Source organism: Schistocerca gregaria, chromosome 2, assembly GCF_023897955.1.
Source record: "Schistocerca gregaria isolate iqSchGreg1 chromosome 2, iqSchGreg1.2, whole genome shotgun sequence".
NCBI lineage: Eukaryota > Metazoa > Arthropoda > Insecta > Orthoptera > Acrididae > Schistocerca > Schistocerca gregaria.
Genome location: NC_064921.1, coordinates 232,193,482 through 232,206,697, shown reverse-complemented (window position 1 = coordinate 232,206,697; position 13,216 = coordinate 232,193,482). Strand labels below are relative to the sequence as shown.

Sequence of the window (13,216 nt, the reverse complement as noted above, 5' to 3'; positions counted from 1 at the left end):
TTGGACTTCTAACTTTGTGTGGGTAAATGAAGGATGTAGACTAACTCATAAGTTTCTTTGTCTATAGGTACAAAAAGCGTGAAGATAGACGGCTTTATATGGAACACAGTTGTGATCCATATCTAACAAATAGTGGTACACTACAGGAGCTAATAGACCAGAGCTCTGGTTCAGGATCTGGTCTTCCTTTGCTGGTAAGTGTTCTTAACAGCTAGGCAGACTTACTTAGGAAAGTAATAATATTCTTAAAGGATACCGGGATAATTGTTTAAACATTTGTAAAAGGGCAACGTGGTTGGGGAGTGTAGCGCTGAGTTTTTTTAACTTGAGGGTTATTTGGGCTGAAACAATCTGTTCTATTAATCCTTCAGTTTCAAATTTTGTAGCCTTACAATGGGTTGGTCTTCGGAATCAGGTGAGAGATTCAACAATCCAGTGTCTCCATAGTGAAACCAGTGCTGGACACCAGAAATTGATCCAGCTTGACTATCGATAAGTCATTGCGTAGACCTTGGAATTGTTGAGGGTGGAAGAGAAATGGGAGACACAAGCAGTTTTATTATGAAACAGAAATCTGAATAACTAAGGTGACTTATGGGACGTTCCACCTTTCTGTCAATCTGATCAGTGCACAGTTGGCTGATAATACTGATATTTAAAATGCACCATATACGACATACAGTTAGCCAACAATTTAAATATTGCATGAGAAACACAACTGATCAGGCAAAATCAAACAATGGAAATTCCAGGTTGGAATGTAACGATATTATAAAAAGGATAGATGCTACTCGCAATATAGTGGAGGTGCTGAGTCGTAGTCACGAATAAGAGTGACGGTAAGTGAGCTTTCGGCCAGCAAGGCCTTCTTGTTGAAAAAAAAAAAAACACACACACACACACACACACACACACACACACACACAAATCTCTGGAAGCAGAAGCCAGTCTCTCTCTCTCTCTCTCTCTCTCTCTCTCTCTCTCTCTGGGTGGTTGTGGGTGGGTGGGTGGGTTTTCGACGGAGGTCTTGGTCGCCAAAAGCTTACTTTTCCAACGGTCTTTTTGTTGTGCCTGTCTTTGATTCGGCATCTTTGCTATATGGTGAGTAGCAACTATCCTTTCCACATTAACTGGTCAGAATGAAAACTTAAACAAATAAAATTCTGACATGATTATTATTGCGTGTTACAGCAGAAAACATAATTAGTCATTATCATAAAGCCGGTGGTCCTGTGCATACCATTTCGCACAAACACAACCGCCTAGTGGCATTGATAAAAACAGATTCAGTGGTAACCACAGGTTAATAATTACGAACTGCATCAATAGTAGAGTTAGTTACCCATGTAAAGTATGTGTTACCTTGTGCCTGTCAATAGTAAGGGTTACTGTGAAGTAAGGCACACCATAGTGATGCTCACTGAGGTACATCCCAGCTGGATCCTTAACCTAGAGTGTTCATTTGATGTTTCTTAGTTTTAATGAGAGAGCCTCACTTACAATGAAGGCAATAGCTGTTTATCATACTTTCAACGATTGGGTGATAACCCACCTAGGCTAAATGGCTTTAGCCATAAATTAATCTAAGTTTTTTTATTTATACTGGATTCTTGGCCCTCGTATAAATAGACGGACATTAGCCTGATCAACAGTGCCAGTAGAACATAAGCGTACAGCAAAGGCCTTGCTAGTAGCCAATGCACTAATACTTATTTATTAATTTTTCATTGTTATCAGTTAAATTTTTAAATTTTGACTGGTAAGAACCAATACTCTAACAAAGGATACTACTGAATCCTGCTACTGCAGAATAATACTGCAGCAATCAAACATGAACGAGAGAAAAAACTAAAATAAAACTTAAATTGCAAAGGAAATGCGCCATATACAGCAACAAAACACAGTGCTAATACAAGCGTCTGCCAACAGAAAAATATGTCAAAGGCTTTGTAACAACAAATTGTCTCTGATGAGCATGACGTCACACTGTTAACATTAGATTTGTTTTAGCAGTTAAAAGTGGGATCATGCGCATGCACAATTGAGTAGTATCTTCTCCCGCTCCTGGCTACAGAAACGTGGCTGTTGGCTGTGTAAGCAGTCACAGAAAAAAGGGGGAGGGGGGGGGGGGGCAGCTAGGTCCTACCAGGAAAAATTTTACTGGCACACCCAAGCTTGTTTCACAAAGCGCCTAGCATCCAGTGCATGTTGGTCTATCGATTATTCGTATGACTTTGAAATGTGTCAGTGTCGGTTTTTGAACATTGTTGAACACATTCTAAGTTGATTTCTGAATGAATCATAAGTTGATTTGTGAATGTGTGCATAGTGTATGTGATGTCTCTGTCAATGGAATCCTCGTCACATCTAGAAATAAACTTTCCTGCAGACAAAAGGAGCTATACAAGTTAAGCATAGCATAGCATAGCCAAATGAAAGGAGGACAACCACTGTCTGATTATGTGGTTGATTGGGTTTGCGAATGATGAGCGTTGTTATGATTACCAGTGAAATCCATAGATTCAGACTACCAGAGTGCGAATAAACAACTAACAGGAATAACAGGTAAGAAAGATTACGTATTAACTTCTCGGTGTGTCCAAGAAAAGGAAATTTTGACAAATTTTTGGCCAGACCGTTATACTAGTGAGGGCCAGTTGTATAGTCTCCGGCTAGCAGCCGCTTCAAGGTCTATTCTGGAAGTAGCATGAAAAACACGCTGTACAAACACGTAATAATGCCTGACCAGAGAATAATTGCGGGATAACTAAACTGGTGATTCTGACAGGGTTAGTAAAGTTAACCGGCAAATAAGCTTTGACATTGGCAGGAATACAGAATTAGTGATAACAACATTGTTTGTTAGAACGAGGAAGGAACTCCAACGTTAGGCGGGTGATGGAGCCCCTTAGGGAAATAGCGGAAAGGTCGGGGAAGAAGGGCAGTGTTCACTCTGTCTGCTTGCCGGGGGGGGTCTCATCCAAGATGTGGATCCGATAGAGAGCACTGGCTGCACCCGACTGCAAATTGTTGCTCATGTCGGCACCAATGACTCCTGCCATCTGGGTTCAGAGGCCATCCTCAGTTCGTACAGGCGGTTGGCGGAGTTGGTGAAGGCGGAAAGCCTCGCTTGCGGGGTGGAATCAGAGCTAACTATTTCTAGTATCTTTCCCAAAACTGATCGCGGTCCTCTGGTTTGGAGCCGAGTGGAAGGCTTAAACCAGAGGCTCAGACGATTCTGTGGAGAGCTGGGGTGCAAATTTCTCGACCTCCGCTATCGGGTGGAGAAATGTAGGGTCCCCCTGAATAGGTCAGGCGTGCACTACACGCCGGAAGCAGCTATGAGGGTAGCAGAGTACGTGTGGAGTGCACATGGGTTTTTTTTAGGTTAGAGAATTCCCTCCCTAGGCCCGACAAGACGCCTCCTGAGACGCGGCAAGGCAGGAGTAGGCAAAATGCAACAGGTAATAACAATATTAATGTGCTAATAGTAAACTGCAGGAGCGTCTATAGAAAGGTCCCAGAACTGCTCTCATTAATAAACGGTCACAACGCCCATATAGTACTAGGGACAGAAAGTTGGCTGAAACCACATGTAAACAGTAATGAAATCCGAAACTCAGATTGGGATGTATACCGCAGAGACAGGCTGGACAGTGAAGGGGGAGGTGTGTTTATAGCGATAAGAAGTGCAATAGTATCGAAGGAAATTGACGGAGATTCGAATTGTGAAATGATTTGGGTGAAGGTCACGGTTAAAGCAGGCTCAGACATGGTAACTGGATGTCTCTATAGGCCCCCGGGCTCAGCAGCTGCTGTGGCTCAGCACCTGAAGAATAATTTGGAAAATATTTCGAGTAGATTTCCCCACCATTTTATAGTTCTGGGTGGAGATTTTAATTTGCCGGATATAGACTGGGAGACTCAGACGTTCATAACGGGTGGCAGGGACAAAGAATCTAGTGAAATATTGTTAAGTGCTTTATCTGAAAACTACCTTGAGCAGTTAAACAGAAAACCGACTCGTGGCGATAACATATTAGACCTTCTGGTGACAAACAGACCCGAACTATTTGAATCAGTTAATGCAGAACAGGGAATCAGCGATCATAAAGCGGTTACTGCATGGATGATTTCAGCCATAAATAGAAATATTAAAAAAGGTAGGAAGATTTTTCTATTTAGCAAAAGTGACAAAAAGCAGATTACAGAGTACCTGACGGCTCAACACAAAAGTTTTGTCTCAAGTACAGATAGTGTTGAGGATCAGTTGACAAAGTTCAAAACCATCGTACAATATGCGTTAGATGAGTATGTGCCAAGCAAGATCATAAGAGATGGAAAAGAGCCACCGTGGTACAACAACCGAGTTAGAAAACTGCTGCGGAAGCAAAGGGAACTTCACAGCAAACATAAACATAGCCAAAGCCTTGCAGACAAACAAAAATTACGCATAGCGAAATGTAGTGTGAGGAGGGCTATGCGAGAGGCTTTCAATGAATTTGAAAGTAAAGTTCTGTGTACTGACTTGGCAGAAAATCCTAAGAAATTTTGGTCCTATGTCAAAGCGGTAGGTGGATCAAAACAAAATGTCCAGACACTCTGTGACCAAAATGGTACTGAAACAGAGGATGACAGGCTAAAGGCCGAATTACTAAATGTCTTCTTCCAAAGCTGTTTCACAGAGGAAGACTGCACTGTGCTTCCTTCTCTAGATTGTCGCACAGTTGACAAAATGGTAGATATCTAAATAGACGACAGAGGGATAGAGAAAAAATTAAAATCGCTCAAAAGAAGAAAGGCCGCTGGCCCTGATGGGATACCAGTTCGATTTTACACAGAGTACGCGAAGGAACTTGGCCCCCCTTCTTGCAGCGGTGTACCTTAGGTCTCTAGAAGAGCGAAGCGTTCCAAAGGATTGGAAAAGGGCACAGGTCATCCCCGTTTTCAAGAAGGGACGTCGAACAGATGTGCAGAACTATAGACCTATATCTCTAACGTCGATCAGTTGTAGAATTTTGGAACATGTATTATGTTCGAGTATAATGTCTTTTCTGGAGACTAGAAATCTACTCTGTAGGAATCAGCATGGGTTTCAAAAAAGACGGTCGTGTGAAACCCAGCTCGCGCTATTCGTCCGTGAGACTCGGAGGGCCTTAGACACGGGTTCACAGGTAGATGCCGTGTTTCTTGACTTTCGCAAGGCGTTTGACACAGTTCCCCACAGTCGTTTAATGAACAAAGTAAGAGCATACGGACTATCAGATCAATTGTGTGATTGGATTGAGGAGTTCCTAGATAACAGAACGCAGCATGTCATTCTCAATGGAGAGAAGTCTTCCGAAGTAAGAGTGATTTCAGGTGTGCCGCAGGGGAGTGTCATAGGACCGTTGCTGGAGTGTCATAGGACCGTTGCTATTCACAATATACATAAATTACCTGGTGGATGACATCGGAAGTTCACTGAGACTTTTTGCAGATGATGCTGTGGTGTATCGAGAGGTTGCAACAATGGAAAATTGTACTGAAATCCAGGAGGATCTGCAGCGAATTGACGCATGGTGCACGGAATGGTAATTGAATCTCAATGTAGACAAGTGTAATGTGATGCTAATACATAGAAAGATAGGTCCCCTATCATTTAGCTACAAAATAGCAGGTCAGCAACTGGAAGCAGTTAATTCCATAAATTATCTGGAAGTACGCATTAGGATTGATTTAAAATGGAATGATCATAAAAAGTTGATCATCGGTAAAGCAGATGCCAGACTGAGATTCATTGGAAGAATCCTATGGAAATGCAATCCGACAACAAAGGAAGTAGATTACAGTACGCTTGTTCGCCCACTGCTTGAATACTGCTCAGCAGTGTGGGATCTGCACCAGATAGGGTTGATAGAAGAGATAGAGAAGATCCAACGGAGAGCAGCGCACTTTGTTACAGGATCATTTAGTAATCACAAAAGTGTTACGGAGATGATAGATAAACTCCAGTGGAAGACTCTGCAGGAGAGACGCTCAGTAGCTCGGTACGGACTTTTGTTAAAGTTTCAAGAACATACCTTCACCGAAGAGTCAAGCAGTATATTGCTCCCTCCTACGTATATCTCGCGAAGAGACCATGAGGATAAAATCAGAGAGATTAGAGTCCACACAGAAGCATACCAACAATCCTTCTTTCCACGTACAATACGAGACTGGAATAGAAGGGAGAACCTATAGAGGTACTCAGGGTACCCTCCGCCACACAGTCAGGTGGCTTGCGAAGTATGGATGTAGATGTAGAGAAGAAACGATGACATCACTTAAATTATGGAAGAACATGGCGATTCCAAATTTATATAAAAATTTCGCACTACTACTTTTTGATCTCCTGCTTGGGAAATTGGAGCATATGAATGAAGTGTAAAACTATTTCCTAACATAAACCTTTTTGCTTGTAGTAGGCTTAATAGGCATTTGATATTGGTACTTTGAGAATTATATTCTGGAGTATTATAAAAATGACCATTTCTGTCAAAACAGTCTCGTTTATTTGGCGTGTGTTACAATTGCTGCAGTATTATAAAGGCCTATTTTGTTTTATCTCACAGACAGTGCCAAAATACAGGTAATCAGGTCGAGAAACCACACCAGTCTTGGGCCTATTTGTAATTACAGCTTTTACAGTACCTTTTTCATGTAGCAAAAGGTTTGACAAACTTTGAGGTAACAGATCCTTTCGCAGAAAGGAAAGCACGCCATGTAAAGCTGTAGTAAGAATAGAGACAAAAAAAATTTAGGAGCTAGGACTGAAGAAATGTGCACTGTCTTGCTTCTCTCTTCTCTTTACTGGTTTTGTGTGTTCTATACTTAATTTTATGTCACACAAAGCAGCAAGTTGTTAGCTAATAGGGAGTAAAGAGTGCAAATTTTCTGTTTTTTTTGTTTTGTTTTATTTTATTTTATTTTAAAAAAGTGAGGCAGGATGTCAAACTAGCAGACTGGAAGCAGGAGAGGTACCATAGGACATTTTAATTTCCACTGTCCCGAGTATAGTTTGATGGCATCCAGTACAAAATATACACCTTTCAATTCCACAGACCGAAATACAGTGACGTGCGATAGAAGAATGCTGTGTGAAGAGGTGTGGCACTGCACTTTGACACACTTACGATCAAATACCATGTCTTAAAATTCCTTGGACACGTATGTTTTATGTATCAGACATCTTCAGAAAGATGTGCGCTACAAAATGAACATATTTTTGAAAATTTGATTTTTTAAAACTTTTTGGCTTCCTATCTCAAACGCTTGAGGGATGCCACTATCTACTATTGCTCTGGTTCAGAAATATCGTAGATATGGGTCTGATACGCAGAGCAGTCTGGGTTATAATAGGGCAGTGGGTAGTCTCCGTGTGACCCGTGTTTACATTTAGTGATTTTGCTGTTTCCTCTGTATCTACTGTACTCATTTCAAATGAAAACAAAATTTATTTCTTTGGCCGGGAGCTATCATGTGAGTTAAAATACATTCACATAATTACGGAAGGCTAAAATTTTATTTCAGTTCCACCTTTGACAGTCAAGCATTAATTGCCATGCAAAACAATGAAGTTATTTTTATCGGTTTGCTGAAGAAATTTTCTTTTATTAATCTTTTCCTCTGAGGCAGTCAATAAATTTGAAACAAAGGGTTTAATTCCAAACTGTTTGCTAGTTTCAACTGTTCAGGGCATTTCAAGTGTACGTTTTCATCTTCTAGCATGTATGGCATTATGCCATAACAAAGATACAGGCATGAGATAACAAAGTACTGGTACCCAAGGAAATTTACATCTCAAAACCGCATTGAAAGCATAATATCAGGTTGAAGCCTACTTCACTAAGAATCTGGGACTCAGTTAAAAATCAGCTCTTTGATGACGAGCCATTTAGAAGAATGTATAGCCCAGAAGATCACAGTTTTATGTCATTATTAAAAAATTTAATGGCAGATTTGTGTGACATATCTTAAAATGTAATACTGCATAAAAGACCAACCTTATATGTGAAAGCTTAGCTTCTCTTTCAGCTTATTGGCCTTCGAGACCAATATTATATGTGAAAGCTTTGTTTTTCTTGTAGCAACATTATATATATTAATTCAAACCATTCACTTTCCCTGTTCGTGTGTTCACACTACATAACAGTGATGCTGCTATTGGCCGACTATACCACGTGTTCGAAGCTCTGAATATCCGCTGTCATCAGCTGGTGAGATCACGTCACATGTGCTATGACTGGCTTACAAATACACATCACAATCTCAATTTCAGAGCTTCTGAAAGTAACATGCGGTGTTTGGTGGAATTCGAATTTATAATTTCGTAATAAGAAAATATTCAGCATACATGTTACTGCACATCAAACATCTTTCCAAAAGGTGTTTTTTTCCCCTGAGTTTCGCTTTCTAAAGTGCTGGGAAATTCTATGCCCATGTATAAAACTGTAACCATTCAAAGGATTGATAAGTTTACAGTTCCGAGCGAAAATATATTGTCAATTAACAGGGAAAAACTGTTCCACCCGGGAGAAAGTGTATTTTTAACCAAGAAATCCGGGAATTTTTTTTGCTTGTCCGCATATACACTCTGAATAATAAATCCCACCAGTAATGGCAAAAGTCGACTCAAAAAACCTCACACATTAATGTACGAATATTCAAAAATCCTCTGCCCAGCAAAAATCTGCTGATTCTCTGAAGGAAAGCACTTCATGGTCTCCCCGATTGGATTTATTTAAAGGAAATGAAATACTTCTGGCCAATTCTAAAAAGGGCACGTCTGCTCTCAGCTGTTCTAAATGGGGAAACAGACAATGTAAAAGCACTTTTCACTACAGTTGTAAGTAAAATACACTCCTTTTGCAAGCCACCAAACAGAAGACCTAAATTATTCATTATATTGATGTTGTGTACAGTATGGAAAATAATTAGTACATTTTCCATGTAATTTAAGTTAATGGTTGGTATTGAATATACTTTTTAGTGCATATCAGTATGCTGTTACTTTTATTATTTGAACAGTTTGAGAGAAAAGTCCTCTTTTTACTACCCTAACAGTAAAATTACTTACTGAAGGTATGATACTTACAAATTTGTAATAAATATGTTGTGGGGGTAGTATTTTTAAGGGGCATTAGTTCATCATTAGAATCTGTTTGTAGCTCATTAACCTGTATTTCAGTTTTTTTTTTTTTTTTTAGTTCAAACAATAGGAACTCCAGGTAGGAATATAAACAGTGTAGGAATAGATAGATTGGTACTTACTGAAGAAGAAGAAGAAGAAGAAGAAGAAGAAGAAGAAGAAAAGTAAAAATAAAGCTGCAGACAGGCATGATTAAAAGACACTCACATTTAGCTTTCGGCCACAGCCCTCATCAGGAGAGAGAGAGAGAGAGAGAGAGAGAGAGAGAGAGAGAGACTCAGGTCTGGAGTTTGCTTTGTGTGTGTGTGAGTGAGACGGGGGCTGTGGCTGAAAACTCCATGAGTGTGTCTTTTAATCATGCCTGTCCGCAATTTTACTTGTCTTCTTTATGGTAAATCTTTTCCTACATTGTTAACAGTTAATTTAATATTTGTGTGACCAAGTCCCATGTTCTGTGTAAGAAATAAAAAGATGTAATAAGGAAGATCAGCCATTAAGAAGACCTTTCCTTGCTCTATAGATAGCACAAATTTTTGTACTAGATGATTACTATGGTTTATTAGCTTCTAATATTTTGATTTTCCTCAATAGGTTCAGCGCACTATAGCAAAGCAAATACAGATGGTACATTCTGTGGGGAAGGGCAGGTACGGAGAAGTGTGGCTGGCGAAATGGCGAGGAGAGAAAGTGGCAGTGAAAGTATTCTTTACTACAGAAGAAGCAAGTTGGTTCAGAGAAACAGAAATTTACCAGACAGTTTTAATGCGTCATGAAAATATACTAGGTATGTTCTCTCTCCTGTTCCAAAGATAAAGGAGGCATAGTATATGGATTACAGAAATACTGTGTGTTATTATTTGCTATTATTTAATTTTCCAGTGGTTGTATTCAAATTCTGCAGTGGTAGATGCTTAAAATAAATTTCCTTTTTGTTTCAAGTCATGTGTGCTTACCAATCCCTAGTTCCACCATTTAGAATCCATGGCCTTGACATTCTGTGCAATTGTAATTAAAATTATCTTTACATTTTTTAAGTGTGTAAATAAATTGTCACTTGGCATCAATGCATGTTAATATTACTCCATAATTGAGTGGGTAGATGAACGTATCCTGAAGATACATTTACTGCCTTTCATCTAATTCTTTAATCATTCTTGAAGCTCATGAGAGCAAATTACTAAGCAGGAGTCAATAAAAGACCTATTGTCATTTTCCCCCATCTTTGATCTGAGTGCTGACAAATGAGATAAAGTTTACTAGGAATTAAGTTACACTGTAATACCCGATACTGTGCACATTCCAAGAACTTAGCTGATACTATAATAATTAATTATGCTGCTCCACTGAACTTAAAACAAGTCAAAAATAGCTTGCTTAGATGCTGCATTCACATGGTAAATTTGTTGCTGCTGCTGCTGTCCTCAACCTGAAGAATGATTCGATCCAGACCTCCATGCAATTCTATACTCTTCATCTTTGCAGTACTGTTGAAACTTACATCTATTTGAGTTGCTTACTGTAGTGAAGCCTTGTTCTCCCACCACAATTTTTACCCTCTTCACTTCCATCCATTACCAGATTGATGATTCCTTGACCCCAGGTTGCGAGCTATCACCTGATGTATTGCTATGTCTGCGTTTTATATCCTCCCTACTTTGGGAATTGACACTTAGTTTGCTGCCCAAATAACAAAACTCGCTACCCGTTTTAGTGTCTCACTCCCTAATCTAATTCCTTCAGCATCACTTGATTTAATTTGATTACATTCCATTACATTTGGTTTTGCTTTCATTGATATTCATCTTGCAATCTATTTTTCAAGACACTGTGCATTCTGTTCAATTGTTCTTGCAATCGGCAAAACTCTAAATCTTGTTTCTTCTTTCTGAATTTCAGTTCTCTTTCGGACTACTTCTACAATCTGCATTTTTATCAAGAAGTACAGAAAATCGAGAACATCAGGGATACCATTAGGCTACAATCCTTTCTCACACCCGTCTCAGCTACTGCTTCTTTTTCATGACCTTCAGTTCCTATTCTGCAGTCTGGTTTCTGTAAAAGTTGTAGGCAACTGTATTTTATCTGCGCTACCTTCAGAATTTCAGAGTGTACCTTACAGTCAACATTGTCGACACCTTATTCTAAATTATTGAATTTTTCCTGAAATCCAAAGGTAGCTAACTTACATTATTTATCTTGTGTAACTGGTGGAACAGTTTTATCATGTAATGTTCTCCCAAAGAATTTAATAATTCTTTTGGAATGTTGTAAGTTTAAAGTACATTGTTTCAACTTAAGTCTTTTAGTGCACTGTCAAATTCTTAATCTAATATCACATCCCTCATCCTATCCTCATCTATCTCTCATTCTCTTTCCATTAATATCGTCTTCCAGGTCATTTCTGTTGTGTAGCTATTCTAAATGTATTCCTTCCACCTTCCAGTCTTCCTATCTTTGCTTAATATAGGCTTCCCAGTGCATCTGCCTTTTCCATAGCCGTGCATAATTTTTCAGCTTTCCATTGCTCCTCTAGCCATTTCTCCTTCACCTCTTTCCACCTCTTGGAACTACCTTTTACCTGTGTTGGAAACTGCTCTCTTTTCTGTGCTGTAATTTGTTGCAATTTTATATTTTCTACTTTCGTTGTTTAATTAAAAGACCTGTTGTTCTATCCAGGGATTCCTATTAGGCATTTCCATTTTGATTCTCTGCTGCATTCTGTTTCATCCCTCAAAGCTACCAATTTATCTTTAATTGTATTTCTTTCCCCTGTGCTGGGCACTTGTTTTGCTAATGCTCCCTTTGAAACCCTCAACAACTAGTTTCTTTCTGTTTATGGGGATCTCATCTTCTCCGTTTCCTACCACTTTCCAGTTCCTTCAGTTTTAATTTGCAATACATAATGGAAGGTTACACTGCCAGCAATAATAAAAATAACACCCCTCCCCCCCCCCCCCCCCCCCCAAGCAGGGAACACATTGTGTGTGTGTGTGTGTGTGTGTGTGTGTGTGTGTGGGGGGGGGGGGGGGGGGGGTGCACATGGGGCCCTAAGCTCTTGTAGCCCATTCTTCCTTCCCTGGCTGCATTTCCTTCACCCTGCCCTTCCCTTCCCTTCCTATCCTTACCCATTGCTCACTGCCCCCTCCTTCCTGTCTCTCTGTGTTCAGATTAATGTTGACCTGGCTTTCCAACTGGTTCCATCAATTGATTGCAATTTTATTCCTCCTGTCTGCTTTCTTTCATCCTTTTTGGCTTTCAGGTCCCCACTTGAGGTTTGACCTACACTTCTAATTTTCTGTTTTTTTAATGTGAACTATGTAGGAAAGCAGTCCCTCCCTAGCATCTGAAGTGTGGATTCCTCTGCCTTTTCTTTCCCCACCATAGCCCCCCCCCCCCCCCCCTCCATCCTGCTAGGTTGCTAAGTCACTAGCATTTGTATCCAGCCTTGTGGTGGGGCTTTATTGTTACCTGTCTTGCTGTGAGCCCCCTGATAACAAAGGGATCACACTATGGAGGCCCTAGTTGTTCCCTCCCCATGTATGCCAGGGAGTAGTCACTTGTCTTCCTGTAGCATAAGAACTCTCAGCAATGGCCGCCATGCCAGGTGGCCCTTGCTGTAGCAGGGTGGCACCCATGGAGAGAGCGTCTGATTGGAGTGGGTGGTATCGGGATGGGTGCTTGGCACATGAAGCGTATCAAGCTGCAAAAATCTGACCTTTCTCAAGTGGCTGTCTCTTCATATAATGAAGGATCATTGAATGCTGCTTCGTATGACCCAGCCATTCCTTCCTGGCTACACCTTGGGAGGAAGGCCAAGCTTGCAGTCTTGGGATAAACACTTTTCCCACTACCACGTCTGTACTAGGACAGATGGGGACACGTTCACTGCCACAAAGCCATTGGTTTTTGTGGAGAATATCGGGTACAAGTGTGGTGAAGTGGAATGTCTCGGTAAGATGCGGTTGGGCTTTCTAATCAAAGCTTCTTCTGCCGCCCAATCTGTAGCTCTACATGCTTGTGATCATTTTGGCAATGTCCCAGTGTCTA

General features: G+C 40.4%; 1 protein-coding gene across 1 annotated transcript in view; it reads left to right on the top strand.

Annotated features, from left to right (window-relative positions):
* The window catches only part of LOC126336755 (bone morphogenetic protein receptor type-1B), a 177,012-nt gene that overhangs the window by 143,496 nt on the left and 20,300 nt on the right, over nt 1-13,216 (top strand). The window contains exons 4-5 of the mRNA XM_050000757.1: nt 68-194; nt 9,761-9,953. Coding sequence (XP_049856714.1) covers nt 68-194; nt 9,761-9,953 — 320 coding nt within the window. The remainder of the gene's footprint in view (nt 1-67; nt 195-9,760; nt 9,954-13,216) is intronic.